Source organism: Diadema setosum, chromosome 4 (genome assembly GCF_964275005.1).
Source record: "Diadema setosum chromosome 4, eeDiaSeto1, whole genome shotgun sequence".
In the NCBI taxonomy this organism is placed as follows: domain Eukaryota; kingdom Metazoa; phylum Echinodermata; class Echinoidea; order Diadematoida; family Diadematidae; genus Diadema; species Diadema setosum.
The window spans coordinates 13,953,877-13,971,352 of NC_092688.1; the positions used below are offsets into that span (position 1 = coordinate 13,953,877).

General features: G+C 40.0%; 1 protein-coding gene across 1 annotated transcript in view; it reads left to right on the forward strand.

The window, feature by feature from the left end:
- Positions 1 to 17,476, forward strand: part of LOC140227632 (IgGFc-binding protein-like) — a 62,226-nt gene that overhangs the window by 20,576 nt on the left and 24,174 nt on the right. Inside the window, exons 31-37 of the mRNA XM_072308050.1 lie at positions 774 to 929; positions 1,467 to 1,614; positions 1,762 to 1,941; positions 2,745 to 2,953; positions 3,453 to 3,630; positions 4,142 to 4,177; positions 14,467 to 16,059. Coding sequence (XP_072164151.1) covers positions 774 to 929; positions 1,467 to 1,614; positions 1,762 to 1,941; positions 2,745 to 2,953; positions 3,453 to 3,630; positions 4,142 to 4,177; positions 14,467 to 16,059 — 2,500 coding nt within the window. The remainder of the gene's footprint in view (positions 1 to 773; positions 930 to 1,466; positions 1,615 to 1,761; positions 1,942 to 2,744; positions 2,954 to 3,452; positions 3,631 to 4,141; positions 4,178 to 14,466; positions 16,060 to 17,476) is intronic.

Genomic DNA, 17,476 nt, shown 5'->3' on the forward strand with positions numbered 1-17,476 from the left:
TCAGTCGATTTGTGATATTTGCATGTCTAAGAAAAACATAGGAATTACTGCTCAAGGCGGACAAATACCCCAGGAGGACAATTATGATTTTGTCATTTTGGCTACAAATTTGAATATGGGATATTGAAAACTTGAAAGCAAAGGCTAGAGAGACTTTGAGACTCTCTGTATTCCTTGCAAAGAAATTCATCTTACTTTACCTTTTGAAAGACATCCCATCTTAATCTCCAAGTCAAAAGCTTTCTTCACAAAATTGTTTGATCATCCTATTAACGAGTATAATTTGTAGCACTAATTCGTTGTCAACTGCATTAGATGTTGATATCTGAGATGCTAGTCAGTATTCAGAACAGCACATATTGATTTTGCTTCTGAGATCATTTTACAGGGTCTAATTTGCCTTTGTTCTTTCCGTCATGAACATGTAGATGCCTATCACAGGAAATGGACAGTCTCTAATAATATCCTGCATTGTTTCAGTTTCCTCTGGATGGCGCGTCCATTACTCTTGATTCCATAAACCACATTTCCATCCCACTCAAGGGGTCTAATCTTCAACAAATTCATCCACAGCAAGATGTTTATGTTGAAACAAAAACATGTTTGATTCTTCAGTATACATTACTTTCATTTCTTTCAACAGTACTTTTTTCCATAAATATGCATATCCTTGATAAGGTGCATTTTGACCTTGCATTTTGACCTTCTTTGCACTGTAATGGTACAGAACAGCAGGTGTTGATATTTAATCCCGTATTCGATTCATATCCAAGCTCTTACGGACAGAGGCTGGCATACGGATAGAGTGGAACAACCGCAACAGGGCGACAGTCATTGTGCCTTCTGATTACCATGGCTCCCTCTGTGGTCTCTGTGGTAATTATGATGCCGATCCAAGCAACGACCTCAGACTACCGAACAATGAAGAGGTGTGTATAACTATCCCACTTAGCAGTTGAAAGAGACCAATACTATTAAAATATTAGGGCCAATGTTATTTTACTGTATAAATTAGAAACTGGCTAGGGTTTTGTACTCTTTGGTGCTTATTCTATGTTTGTGTATTAATGTGTGCTTGTGTGAAAGTGATTGTAGGAATTGCGTATATTGTGTTTTGTGTTTAAATGTGTATAAGATGACTTGCAGTGATAAAGTAGACTGGTAATGGAATATGGCCTATTGTCAATTTTTTCTCCCATCCATCCCTTCCTGTACATTGATGTACAATGTATATATATATATATTTCTTCGTTTATTCATAATTTATTTGAATGTTACTTATCATGGCATTCTTAGAATTAAAAAAAAAAAAGAAGGAGAGAGAAAAAAAAATATTCCACATATTTTCCTGGCATGATATGAGCAATACTATAGTCCCATTACATTCAACAACATGTGGACTCATTACCTCAGGATGTCTAATTGTTAATAATCATATCGCTCCTGTTGCCCTGACCCTTCTGCAGGTGACCAGGGGAGTGGACTTTGGCAACGGCTGGCTCCTGCCAGGACTCCTGCCAGACTGCACATCTACCGATGATCCCGACCCCTGCCAGGAGAGTGAGGATTACCTCTTTGCCCAGGATGCCTGTTTCACTATATCTGATCCTGATGGTAAGCTTCTCCTAGCCCTATGCCTTCCATCTTCTTTGCCCGAAATATACCAAAAAAAAAATGGTCAAGATTAGTTTTGTGTCGTGTGCTTTGTGTTCCATTAATTGTGATTACATCTTTGCATTGTCTTTCTCTTGATGTTTTTAGGTCCATTCGCATCTTGCCATCCATACCTTGACCCCGCACCTTTCTTCGAGTACTGTTCATACGACGCCTGTGCGACATCGCCAAATGACACTGTGGTGTGCGATGATGCTAGCTTCTACGCTGACCGATGCACTAGCCTCGGCTACCCGCCTGACCAGTGGCGCTCGGAAGACTTCTGTCGTAAGCTCTTGACACCAACTACAATGAACTCTTAGTTTTAATGTTGCAGTATTTCATATTAATCTTGCACACACACACACACACACACACATACAGCAGTATATTTACCTCCGCCAAGGAGGTTATGCCTTTTCAGGTGTTTTTTTTGTTGTTGTTGCAAAATAACTCAGAAAGTTATGAAAGGATTTGGATGAAATTCTCAGGAAAATTTGATAATGACACAAAGAACAGATGAATAGATTTTGGTAGTGATGTGGATCACGGTCTGAATCCAGGAATTGAAAAAAATAATTTTGAAGGATTATCATTGGCAAATATACTCGGGCCAATGAATGAGGGAGTTCAAGCTGTGCGTATTTGATGTGTGGATACGCACACAGAGTGCAGCAGTGCAGGAAACTGTGGTAGGCTCACGCTAGAAATCAATGCTACATGTTGAGTGCTGGAAAGGCTTTTTTATCATAGGGAAATGGCACAATTTTCAGCATGTGTGCATGAGCGGAACTGAGCCGCTGGGTGGGGGTCTGCCCTTTCTGAGTGCTTTTCTAGTTATATATATATATATTTTTTTTTTTCATTCTTTCTCAGGGATGATCATAGACATTTTTTAGTTGTTAACATAACAGTCCATATTTGAATGTCTTGCATGCTTGAGAAGAACGTTACTCAAAGCAAACTTTGCATCGTGGAACTCATGTTGAAGATACATAGTATGAACAGATTTTGTCTTGTTAAATGCTTATTTACTGACCTTTCTCTCACTCAAACTTGACCTGTGTTTTTTTTTTTTTTTTTCCCTGCAGCTTTTGAGTGCCCAACAGGCTTTGTCTACTCCCCCTGTGCTCCCGTGTGCCCGGAGACATGCCAAGACTCCATCACAGAGTCGTGTGATGGCGAGTGTAGTGAAGGATGCGTGTGCCCCGAGGGATCGGTCCTGGCAGACGGTGAATGCCTGCAGAGGGACCAGTGCGGCTGTCTCTTCACTGATGGAGATGTGGAGTTCTACCAACCTGTGAGTTATTGCTTCACAATCAAGTCACTTTCTAAATTACCAATACATTCATATCTAAGTGTGATTGTGTGGGAGGCGAGAACACCATGGTTCATCACTGTAAAACCAGATACATTTGCTGCATAAGAATTTTGCAAATTGGAGCTAAAAGCCTTTTTTACTGCATTGATAACCAAGGCAATCAAGGTATTGTGTTGACAAACACCTTCATGTGCATTTGCCTCATGCAAATCTTGGCTACATGTGAAATTTGCGCAAGTATCTTGTGCACAAAACTTTCAGTCTCTTTTGAGTGTAGGAGAAGATAATAATGTCCCAAAAAACCCCCAGCAAAATGCAAGATAGAAACATCACCATACTACTATCTACTACTCCGTAGATTGATACTTTTCATTGTAAATCTGCAAGATGCATGCATGTTTGGAATTACAAACTAAGGTCAATCAAACAGTGTTCAGAAGGATGAAATAAAGAATAAACCTTAATCTCCAAACAACAGGTTGGGCAGGGCTACGTCTCAGAAAATTGCAGTCTCATCTGTCTCTGTGCTCTTGGTGGCCAAGCACTGTGTGAGAACATGACCTGCGATGCCAATGCCTACTGCGGAGTGGAGGACGGACAGCGCCAATGCATCTGCGAGGAAGGCTTCATCGGAACTGGACTGGACTGCATTGAAGGTCAGTAAAAGATCAGCCAGGATTATGGGAGGTCACTATCCTAATATGGCAAGTCGAGGACAAGGAGGCTTATGGCTCCTTGCTGTTAGAAGGTGTACTGCAATGTCATTCACTTCCCCCAAGGGACAAACTACATTTCAGTTTGACACACTTTGTTTGTGTATACTTTTTGACCCCCTACTCCCCCCCCCCCATTTATGATACCAGTTAGGAATATTATGATTGAAGGCAGAAATTTTGCTAATTTACTAATTTTTTTTTGTTCATACCTAGAAAGACACTTTGTGAGCTTAATCATTCATCATGTTTAAGTGTTGTTATTTGTTGTTACTTTTCAGATTTTAACCATTGCTGAAACTCATAAGAGTCTATAATGTTGGGAGTCAAGACAGAGAAACAGATCATGGCTGTTTCCTTTCATTACAATAGAGGGGATCCTAAAAACTGTGTTTGACCAAAAGAAATCTTAATTGTAATGACCTCATTCTTTTGTCTTCATCAAATTTTGCAGTCACTGAGATCCCCACCACACCGATGATCACAACAGGTAAGTCGGTCACACTTGCCGCAAATCACCCAAGGTAGCAATAGTTGCAAGCGTGGTTATCATATCGGTTGTCATCGACTGCATTGGTGCTGTGGGTATTTTTCTAGCTAGAATCAGTTTCCTTGATGAAGTGGTTTCTTCTTGTAGACAAAGATAAAGAGTTCTTTTTTGAGAACTAATTCATTTTCATAGTTGGCTTTTGGTGAATGGGTCTTTTACAAAAGCTTAGCATGCTGTGCTTCTTTCAACCAGAAATGCCTTGCCTACGAGAAGCTGTATCTTATGCAAATATTTCAGGTTTTGTTTTTTTTTCATACTAAGGAATTATATTTGATATCTTTGCCACAGCATAATTTGCCTATCATGCACAATTGCAATGCAACAATAACAAGGATTTTATGTATGTTTCATTTACTTCAGTTTTACTTTTGGTATTATTCTTCATAATGACAATCTGGCTGAATTTCATGTGTCATAATGAAAAAGGAGAATGCTCATCTGTTGAGATCATATTAAATTGCTGTGTGAGTCACCAAAAAGACTTTTTGTTCTAAATCATTTTCTTTTAGCCAGTGTTTTGAGGAATCTTGTGTGTGTGTGAATATTTCTTTTTTGTGTGTGTGTGTGCATATTTTACCTTCCACACACCATCTTTTTTTAATCATTATCATGCACTGGGCCACCCCCCCCCAAAAAAAAAAAAAAAAAAAAGATCTGCAACAAAAGCATTATCATTGATTTATGCATCATACAATATGTTTTCCTTGGCAACCAAAAGCAAATATTGATATTCAAAATTCAAAACTGTCCTTGGTAGCCATGCATCACAGCAAATTGTGCACTTTACAGTAACGTATTTTAATACTTTGAATGTCAAAAGTTCATGTTGAATGTGATCCAGTGAAACACACTTTCTTCCAGGGCAAACATATGTCACTGACTTATAGTAGGCAGATTTTTGTTATTAATGGAGAATTTATAGGCACAAAGTGCAATCTGTATTTCACAAACAATAAAATGATCGCTCAGTGTTAAATTAGTAGAAAATAGAAAGTGATAGTAAATGGTGAGTGCTTGCTTAGACTGCTTTTTGTGGTAGATTCCTTTTAAATGTAAGGTGTATGCCTTGTCATGGAATACTTGTTGCTGGTGCGGTGAACTAAGGTTGCAAATTTGTGAAGAGGAAGCAGTATGATTACCTACTTGTAAGTACTTACCCATTTACGTGCTTAGTGTTCTGTATAGCTGTTAATATGCTTGGACAGTTTAGATTAGACATGGTTTCTGCAAACATCAAGCTGCTTGCTGCTAAAAGTATCCAGCATTCATTACATTTTCAGCATTTTCTATAAATTTGAAGTTTGAAATTGATGTTCATGTTGCCATTGAATGCATAGCCATAAACCAAAGAATCAATTTTTTATATCCATTTTCCTCAACAGCCCCTGGTTTTACAACAGATTTTAAAACAACAGTTTTTACCACTGACCTGACCACAATATTTTCCACTGACATAACAACAGATTTTACCACAGACTTTAAAACTGATTTCACCACCGATGACATAACTACTGATTTTACCACGGCTGATATAACCACTGATTTCACCACAGCTGAAGTAACTACTGATTTCACAACTTCTGACATTACTACTGATCTAACCACTGCTGATATAACTACTGATTTTACCACTGCTGGTTTGACGACTGATTTTACTACTCTTTACATTACCACTGAACTTACCACTGCTGAAATCACTACTGATTTTACCACTGCTGGTTTGACGACTGATTTTATTACTCCTGACAGTACCACTGAATTTACCACACCAGATATAACTTCTGACTTCACCACTGCTGACATCACGACAAGATTTACCACAGTTGGCATCTCCACAGACTCCACCACATCTGAAATCACCACAGATTTTACCACTTTTGATATCACCGCAGATTTTACTACTGCTGACATAACTTTTGACGTTACCACTTCTGGTATCACTACTGATTTTACCACAGCTGAAGGTACTACTGATCTCACTACTCCTGACATTACTACTGATCTTACCACTGCTGAAATCACTACTGATTTTACCACTGCTGGTTTGACGACTGATTTTACTACTCCTGACATTACCACTGAATTTACCACACCAGATATAACTTCTGACTTTACCACTTCTGGTATCACTACTGATTTTACCACAGCTGAAGGTACTACTGATCTCACTATTCCTGACGTTACTACTGATCTAACCACTGCTGAAATCACTACTGATTTTACCACTGCTGGTTTGACAACTGATTCTACTGCTCTTGACATTACCACTGAGTTTACCACACCAGATATAACTTCTGACTTCACCACTGCTGACATCACGACAAAATTTACCACAGTTGGCATCTCCACAGACTCCACCACATCTGAAATCACTACAGATTTTACCACTTCTGATATTACCACAGATTTTACTACTGCTGACATAACTTCTGACTTTACCACTTCTGGTATCACTACTGAGTTTACCACAGCTGAAGTTACTACTGATCTCATTACTCCTGACTTTACTACTGATGTAACCATTGCAGATATAACTACTGATTTTTCCACTGCTGGTTTGACAACTGATTTTACTACTCCTGACATTACCACTGAATTTACCACTGCTGAAATCACTACTGATTTTACCACTGCTGGTTTGACAACGGATTTTACTACTCATGACATTACCACTGAATTTACCACTGCTGAAATCACTACTGATTTTACCACTGCTGGTTTGAAGAGTGACTTCACCACTGCTGACATCACGACAAAATTTACCACAGTTGGCATCTCCACAGACTCCACTACATCAGAAATCACCACAGATTTTACCACTTTTGATACCACCACAGATTTTACTACTGCCGACATAACTTCTGACTTTACCACTTCTGGTATCACTTCTGATTTTACCACAGCTGAACGTACTACTGATCTCACTACTCCTGACATTACTACTGATCTAACCACTGCTGAAATCACTACTGATTTTACCACTGCTGGTTTAACGACTGATTTTACTACTCCTGACATTACCACTGAATTTACCACACCAGATATAACTTCTGACTTTACCACTTCTGGTATCACTACTGATTTTACCACAGCTGAAGGTACTACTGATCTCACTACTCCTGACGTTACTACTGATCTAACCACTGCTGAAGTCACTACTGATTTTACCACTGCTGGTTTGACAACTGATTCTACTACTCTTGACATTACCACTGAATTTACCACACCAGATATAACTTCTGACTTCACCACTGCTGACATCACGACAAAATTTACCACAGTTGGCATCTCCACAGACTCCACCACATCTGAAATCACCACAGATTTTACCACTTCTGATATCACCACAGATTTTACTACTGCCGATACAACTTCTGACTTTACCACTTCTGGTATCACTACTGAGTTTACCACAGCTGAAGTTACTACTGATCTCACTACTCCTGACATTACTACCGATGTAACCACTGCAGATATAACTACTGATTTTACCACTGCTGGTTTGACAACTGATTTTACTACTCCTGACATTACCACCGAATTTATCACTGCTGAAATCACTACTGATTTTACCACTGCTGGTTTGACAACTGATTTTACTACTCGTGACATTACCACTGAATTTACCACTGCTGGAATCACTACTGATTTTACCACTGCTGGTTTGACAACTGATTTTACTACTCCTGACATTACCACTGAATTTACCACTGCTGAAATCACTACTGATTTTACCACTGCTGGTTTGAAGAGTGACTTCACCACTGCTGACATCACGACAAAATTTACCACAGTTGGAATCTCCACAGACTCCACCACATCTGAAATCATGACAGATTTTACCACTTCTGATATCACCACAGATTTTACTACTGCCGATACAACTTCTGACTTTACCACTTCTGGTATCACTACTGAGTTTACCACAGCTGAAGTTACTACTGATCTCACTACTCCTGACATTACTACCGATGTAACCACTGCAGATATAACTACTGATTTTACCACTGCTGGTTTGACAACTGATTTTACTACTCCTGACATTACCACTGAATTTACCACTGCTGAAATCACTACTGATTTTACCACTGCTGGTTTGACAACTGATTTTACTACTCCTGACATTACCACTGAATTTACCACTGCTGAAATCACTACTGATTTTACTACTGCTGGTTTGACGAGTGACTTCACCACTGCTGACATCACGACAAAATTTGCCACAGTTGGCACCTCCACAGACTCCACCACATCTGAAATCACCACAGATTTTACCACTTCTGATATCACCACAGATTTTACTACTGCCGATACAACTTCTGACTTTACCACTTTTGGTATCACTACTGAGTTTACCACAGCTGAAGTTACTACTGATCTCACTACTCCTGACATTACTTCCGATGTAACCACTGCAGATATAACTACTGATTTTACCACTGCTGGTTTGACAACTGATTTTACTACTCCTGATATTACCACTGAATTTACCACTGCTGAAATCACTACTGATTCTACCACTGCTGGTTTGACAACTGATTTTACTACTCCTGATATTACCACTGAATTTACAACTCCTGATATAACTACTGACTTCACCACTGCTGACATCACAACAAAATTTACCACAGCTGACATCTCCACAGACTCCACCACATCTGAAATTACCACAGATTTTACCACTTCTGATATCACCACAGATTTTATTACTGCTGACATAACTTCTGACTATACCTCTTCTGGTATCACTACTGGTCTTACCACTGCTGATAAAACTACAGATTTCACGTCTGCTGGTGTAACTACTGATTTTACTACTGCTGATATCACCAGCGATTTTACCACAGCTGATAGAACTACTAGTTTCACCACTGCTGGTGTCACTAGAGCTTTTACTACTGCTGACGTTACGACTGATTTTACCACAGTAGATGTAACTACTGATTTAATCACTGTAGGTCTCTCCACTGATTTTACTATTGCCAGCATTACTACTGATTTTACTACAGCTGATGTCACCACAGATATTAAGACTGCTGATATCACTACTGACTTTACCACTGCTGGTGTCAAAATTGATTCAACTACTGTCGACATCACTTCCGACTCAACTTTGAAACTCTCTTCTGATTTCACCACTACTGGTGATGTAACTACCGATTCTACCACTGCTGGTATAACTACAGAGTTCACCACTGCAGATGTAACTGCTGATATTACTTCTGTTGGTGTCACCACTGATTTTAGGACTTTTGGCATTACTTCTGATTTCACTACTGTTGACATCACTACTGATTTTACCACTTCTGACATCACTGCTGGTGATTCTACCACTGCTGGTACAACGACTGAATTTATCACTACAGATGTAACTTCTGATATTACTTCTGCTGGTGTCACCACTGTTTCTCGTACTGCCGACCTCACTACCGACTCTACTACTGCTAACATCACTCCTGATTTTACCACCTCTGACATTAGTAGTAATTCTACTACTGCTGAGATCACTACTGATTCTGTCACTGCTGGTATAACTACTGATTTCACTACTGCTGATGTGACCACTGATCTTACCACTGCTGGCATCGCTACTGATTTTATTACTGAAGGTATCAACACTGATTTCACCACTGCTGATGTAACTGATTATATTTCTACAGCTATTGCTACATCTGAGTTTACCACTGTTGATGTCATGTCTGATGTTCCTTCTAACTATTCTACTACATATGTTACTTCTGAATTAACTACTGATGGAAAACTAATTACAGACTTCAACACAGGTTTACAAACTGTTCAAACTGCTGAGCTTACTACAGCAGAACGTGGAGATGGTACAACTGACTTTATCGAAAGACTTAGCACCAGTGCAGCCACTGACATTACTACGGAGGCAGTGTCTGACTTTCCCACTGATCCTACCACAGAATATATACCATACCAAAGCACAGAGTTTTCTACGGAATTACTTCCAGGCCAAACGACATCCTCTGCAACTGACTCAAGTCCTGATGTCAGCCCAAGAAGAAGCACTTACATAGTCTCTTCTCCATCAATTACTGATCTAACTGTAGATTTAACCACAAATTATTTAACTATGCTGAAAACCCAGTTGCCTCTGTCTACTTTGGAATTCACGTCGGACATATCTACTAGAGAAACGTCCACAGATAGGACTGATGCAGAGGCAACCGGTGTATTATCCACTCTGGATACCAGCACGGATTTTACCACAAAGAGCTTTACATCAGGTATGAGCACTGACGGGGAAACAACGGGTATACCTACTGATATCTTGCGTGATAAGTCGACTGATACCATACTGACATCTGTAACTGATTTGCTAACTGATGTGTCTTCTACAGATATCAAAACAGATCTTCCATCAGAAATATCCACAGATGAATATACTGACAGAATAACTGTAGGAGTTGTTACTGACATGAGTACCCTTGTAATTGACTCAACGACAGATATGACAACTGAAGGAGTCACTTCAGAGTTGACCACAATGAGTGGAGTCACAGACATATCTACGACAGACCTGCCGCAAGGATCAAGTACAAAATTTTCTACCAGTGAATTTAGTACACTTAGGACTACAATAGACATCAGTACAGGCATGCCGAGTGCAGAGCTTACCTCCGATGAACCCTTAGAAGTTCAAACAACAGAAATGCAAACTGCCAAAGATATCACAGATAGTTCTACCATGTCTTTAGACATGGATTTGTCCACAAGGAGATTCACAACTAAGGTTCTGACAACAGATATATTTGATACGTCTTTGAAACAGTCTACCACAGAAATGTTGACTTATGATGTAACGTATCCTACTTTTTCAGTAACTCAAACCCTAGGCATATCCACAAACATACTTTCCACAGGTAAAGTTAGCGAGGGACATACTTCAGATATATTTACTGAAGATGTTAGTACCGAAATGTCGAATGGTGGCATTACTGACCTTATGTCTACAACAGCCATGGCCAAAGAGGTATCTTCCAAGGTGTTAAGTACAAATGTGCTTACTGAAAGTCGATCTATTGAGTTGGCTACTACTTATCTTACCACAGATATGTCTACTGACAGTGCAATTACTGAAACTACTGTAGAGGATGTTAGTTCACAAACGCAAGAGCCTGCAACAAATTTAGCTACAGGTATGTCCACTGTGAAATTAGCAACAGATAGCTTTACTACAGATCTGTCTACAGTTGTGGATGAATCTACTGAAGGATTAACAACATCAATGTTAAAAGTAGATCCTAGCACACTCACAATGACTATGGCTCAAGAACAGATTACAGATGAAATCACTACAGATGTAAAAACAACTGTTGTACCAGATGGATCCACAGAAGAAGTGACTACCGACATTAGTAGTTTAAAATCTACAGCAGGGTTCACAACTGAAATGTTCACCGAGGGAATTAGTACAGACTTTCCAACTAAGGGGTTCTCCTCAGATATATCTACTGTACAATTCAGTTCATCTGTATCAACTAATCAATTAACTACTTTGCAAACTAGCGATGTCATTGGTGACTTTCTGTCTACGACAGATATGTCCAAAGAGGCATCATCCAAGGCATTAAGTACAGATGTGCCCACTGAAAGTCAATCTACAGAGTTTACTACTACTGATCTTACCACAGATATGTCTACTGACAGAGCAATTATTCAAACTACTGCTAAGGATGTTAGTTCACAAACGCAACAGTCCGTAACAAATTTATCTACAGATATGTCCACAATGAAATTAGCAACAGATAGCCTTACTACAGATCTATCTACAGGTATAGATGAATCCACTGAAGGAATAACAACAACTAGCGATGTCATTAGTGACCTTCTGTCTACGACAGATATGTCCAAAGAGGCATCATCCAAGGCATTAAGTACAGATGTGCCCACTGAAAGTCGATCTACAGAGTTTACCACTACTGATCTTACCACAGATATGTCTACTGACAAAGCAATTATTGAAACTACTGTAGGGGATGTTAGTTCACAAACACAAGAGCCTGTAACAGATTTAGCTACAGATATGTCCACTGTGAAATTAGCAATAGATAGCCTTACTACAGATGTATCTACAGTTGTGGATGAATCTACTGAAGGATTAACGTCAATGTTAAAAGCAGATGTAAGTACACTCGCAGTGACTGTGACTCAAGAACAGATTACAGATGAAATCACTACAGATGTCACTACAGATGTAAAAACAACTGTCGTACCAGATGAATCCACAGAGGAATTGGTTACCGACAGTAGTAGTTTAAAATCTATTGCAGGGTTGACCACGGAAATGTTGGCTAGTATAACTAGTACAGACTTCCCAACTGAAGGGCTCTCCTCAGATATATCTACTCCTGAATTTAGTTCTTCTGTGTCAAGTAACCAATTGACTACTTTACAAACTAGCAGTACAGAATTTACATCTACTGTAGATATGAACTCACTTAACTCTACTGAGGAACTCGCAAGTGAAAAGGTCACAGACATACTTCCAGAAAATGTTACTACAGAAATGTCTACAGATATTTTTAGTGATGGACATACTTCAGATAGATTTACTGAAGGTCAAAGCACTGAAATATCGACTGATGGCATTACTGACCTTTTATCTACAACAGGTATGGCCAAAGAGGTATCCTCTAAGGCATTAAGTACAGATGTGCTTTCTGAAAGTCGATCTGTAGAGTTGACTACTACTTATCTTACCACAGATATGTCTACAGACAGAGCAATTATTGAAACTACTCTGATGGGTTCAACAAATTTAGCTACAGGTGTGTCCACTACAAAATTAGCAACAGATATCTTTACTACAGATGTATCTACAGTTGTGGATGAATCTACTGAAGGATTAACATCAATGTTAAAAGTAGATCCTAGCACACTCACAATGACTCTGACTCAAGAACAAATTACAGATGAAATCACTACAGATGTAAAAACAACTGTTGTACCAGATGGATCCACAGAAGAAGTGACTACCGACATTAGTAGTTTAAAATCTACAGCAGGGTTCACAACTGAAATGTTCACCAAGGGAATTAGTACAGACTTTCCAACTAAGGGGTTCTCCTCAGATATATCTACTGTACAATTCAGTTCATTTGTATCAACTAATCAGTTAACTACTTTGCAAACTAGCGTTGCCATTACTGACCTTCTGTCCTCAACAGGTATGACCAAAGAGGCATCATCCAAGGCATTAAGTACAGATGTGCCCACTGAAAGTCGATCTACAGAGTTTACTACTACTGATCTTACCACAGATATGTCTACTGACAGAGCAATTATTGAAACTACTGTAGATTTTAGTTCACAAACGCAAAAGTCTGTAACGGATTTAGATACAGCTGTGTCCACAACACAGTTAACAACAGATAACATAACTACAATGACGTCTAGTAGCACGAATACCGTAGACGTGTCCATAAGAATGTTTACTGAGGAGTCAAGTACAGAGATACCCACACATTCATCTGTTGCATACCTAACTGCAGAAATTACAAGTGGTACTTTATCTACAAAGATCTCTACTGACGAAGTTAGTACGCAGATGTCTTCCACTGTAGTAGATGCAGACACGTCTACCGTAACAACCGTTACAATGACCGAATTCCCCGAAATTCTTACTACTGATGAGACTAACACAGAAACACCCACTTACCCTTTCAGTACCGAAAGGAGTACCGTGGATGATAATACAGACACGTCTACTCCTAGTTTCAAAACAGAAAATGTATCTGTGAGCTTTACCACGTATGTTTCTACCAAAGACAGCACTGCAGATACGACAGCGGAAGGTTCTAATACAATTACTGAAGCTTCAACTTACAAAACATTTGACGTTTTTAGTTCCGCTGTTTATACACAGGGTCACACTACAGTGACGAAAACAAAGACTGCACCACCACTTCAGTCTACTGAAGAGTTAACTACCAGTTACTTTACAGATTTCACTACTGACCATGCATCCACTCGTGTTTCTGATAAACGTACTGATGATATCTACTATCAAAGCCCAGTGTCAACTGATAGCTTGCCTACTTTCGTAACAAATACAACTGACATAACACATACATCTTCTCTTGATATAAGATCAGATGCTTCTACCGGCAGTATTTCTACAACTTCTTTAACGACGAGTTTTAAAACAAATGCACTAACACCCCCTCTAACAACAGATGTGTATGCTAATGATTTAACAACAGACCTGTCGACTGAGGATGCGCTGACCATCGCAACATCAGAGACGCTAACGTCAGAAATAACAAGTTCGATGTCAGATTTGCCGACCGAAAGCATGAAACCACAGCCGACGACGAGTGTTTTGACTACAGATATTTCTACAATGCCCTTGGTGTCAAGAACGTCGTTGACAACTGACAGCCAGCAGACATCCACCGTGATGTTGTCAGATATGGTGTCAGATCTCTCCACCATGGACAGTTCCACTATGCGCCTGTCAAGCATTATGACGTCTTCAGACACCGCAGGAGTGTCAACGTCTGCTATGCTGACGGATAGAATAAGTACCGATACCAGCACCGACGTTATAGCAACGTCAGATGTGATGCAGAGATCCACACCTGATAAGACGGAAGTGTCAACGTCTGCTTTGCTGACAGATAGAATAAGTACCGATATCAGCACCGACGATTTCGCAACGACAGATTTGATAGAGAGATCCACACCTGATAAGACGGGAGTGTCAACGTCTGTTATGCTGACGGATAGAATAAGTACCGATACCAGCACCGACGTTGTAGCAACGACAGATGTGATGCAGAGATCCACACCTGATAAGACGGGAGTGTCAACGTCTGCTTTGCTGACAGATAGAATAAGTACCGATATTATCACCGACGATTTAGCAACGACAGATTTGATAGAGAGATCAACACCTGATAAGACGGGAGTGTCAACGTCTGCTATGCTGACAGATATAATAAATACAGATATCAGCACCGACGTTTTAGCAACGACAGATGTGATAGAGAGATCCACGCCTGATAAGTCGGGAGCGTCAACGTCCGCTTTGCTGACAGATAGAATAAGTACCGATACCAGCACCGACATTTTAGCAACGACAGATGTAATACAGAGATCCACACCTGATAAGAAGAGAGAGTCAACGTCAGCTATACTGACAGATAGAATAAGTACCGATATCAGCACCGACGTTTTAGCAACGACAGATGTGATGCAGAGATCCACACCTGATAAGACGGGAGTGTCAACGTCCGCTTTGCTGACAGATATAAGAAGTACAGATATCAGCACCGACGTTTTAGCAACGACAGATGTGATACAGAGATCCACACCTGATATGACAAGTAATCTGCTTACGCAAGAAATCACAACTACCGTAGAGCTAAGTACCCCCTTGCTGAAAGATGCGTCTACCGCTGATATGATATCATCGCCCTCTGTCCGGACAACGACAGACTTGCCGGTCTCAACAGGGGAGATGCAGGCAACAACCTCCTACCCAGATCTAACAACATCAGCACTTACGACAACTTCGGTCACTGTAGAACTCACTACAGATATTACAAGTAGAGTAGGCAGCTCCTCAACGCTAGCCCCGAGTGTCGAACCCTTGTCTACCGAAGATCTGAGGGCAAGCACTCTCAGATCAGCTCCGGCAACCACAACTGATAATGTTGCCATAGTGACCACGACTGACCTTACCACGCCCAGCTTGGGCTTGTCCACAAAAAGAGGGACGACGAAGGGTAGAACAACTTCTCCCCAGTTCACTACAGTGCCCCAGAGTTCTCCTGACAAGTCTACCACCCAAGGTAAATCGATTGTGTGGTCTCCCCCGTAACACTTGAGACTTGATCATTAACCTCGATGTGTGACTCGCTGTAATACCCTCATAGTTATCAACCACACTGACTCTTTGGACTTACCTTACCATATACTCTCCATACTTACCGCTGTTATAGCTTTGTATTTACGTACTTAACCTGCAAAGTCAACTCACCATCCGTGTCATAATCAATATCAGTAACTGTGACTTGCGAATATTCTAATATCACATATGTTGTTTAGATCGCATAGACAGTTTATTCGTATGTTTTGATATGTGAATGTGACTGTATAACGTCGTTGAGTTTCATGTAATTTTGTGTTTTTGTTTCTTTGTCCTTAATATTGCTTGTCTGATGTTGCATCATACTAGTTTGGTCTGATAAAAAAAGGGTGGTGGGGGTTACCATTTACACTTGACACCCCCCCCCCCCTATAGACGCACTGAAAAACATTCTGTGGAGCCTGTTCATTTAGTGTTAGACTGCGACAAGAAATAGAGAAGCCACACATAGCAGGAATCTTAGTGCCTAGAGGAAATACGTTAATACTGCATTTTGGTCATTCTTTATGTAGCCCATTTTGATACTTTGTCTTTGTTTCGTTTCAAAAAGATTCTCTCTCCCCAAACGGGTGCTTACAATGTGATGACACTTGCAAATAGCTTTCCTTTTCTTTCAAATATGACCATCTGGTACCGTTAGGTGTGTGTCTGTTTTGTCTGTTCACACATTTGTAAAACATTTCGTTGAAATCTCTGTTTCCTCTAGTTTTGTTCAACTTAGTCGCACAGCCTCGACTTTTTTAATTGGACGATGAATTATCGGCATTTTCGGACCGTTCAAGTTCAAGTTGATTTACTTAAGTTCAAGTTCAAGTTGACCGTTAATCCCATGCGGGTTAAATGCAACACAACACATCATATATATGTATAATAGCAAGGATTGCGTAACTGCACTGCCTGCAAAACTTGTACATGTACCGTGCTGTCAGATCAACAGATTCAATCATTGCTGCATTTCCGGGCATTGCAATTGTCACTCTTTTTTTTTTTTCACGCCTGTTGCATGTCTTGCATGATGATCATCCATTCAGCCTATCACTCGTACCGCACTCAGTTTGCATGTCGAAGTCTTGTACATTGTGTCATTATCTTGCTGTGACGGACGTTACTCTTGTGCAATATATTACATTTCTAATATCTGCCATTTCCATTTGTTATGCACCTCACCCGCATCGTTGCATCATTTGATAACCATTTGACTTGTTATCACATATAAACATTCGAAATGAAACTAGATTTTGAAATCGTGACGATCGAAGGAACGACCGACGCTACCTCCTCGCCCGTTGACGTATCTACATCGGAGACCGGGTCCACGGTGACCGAGATAGTCACCGTCA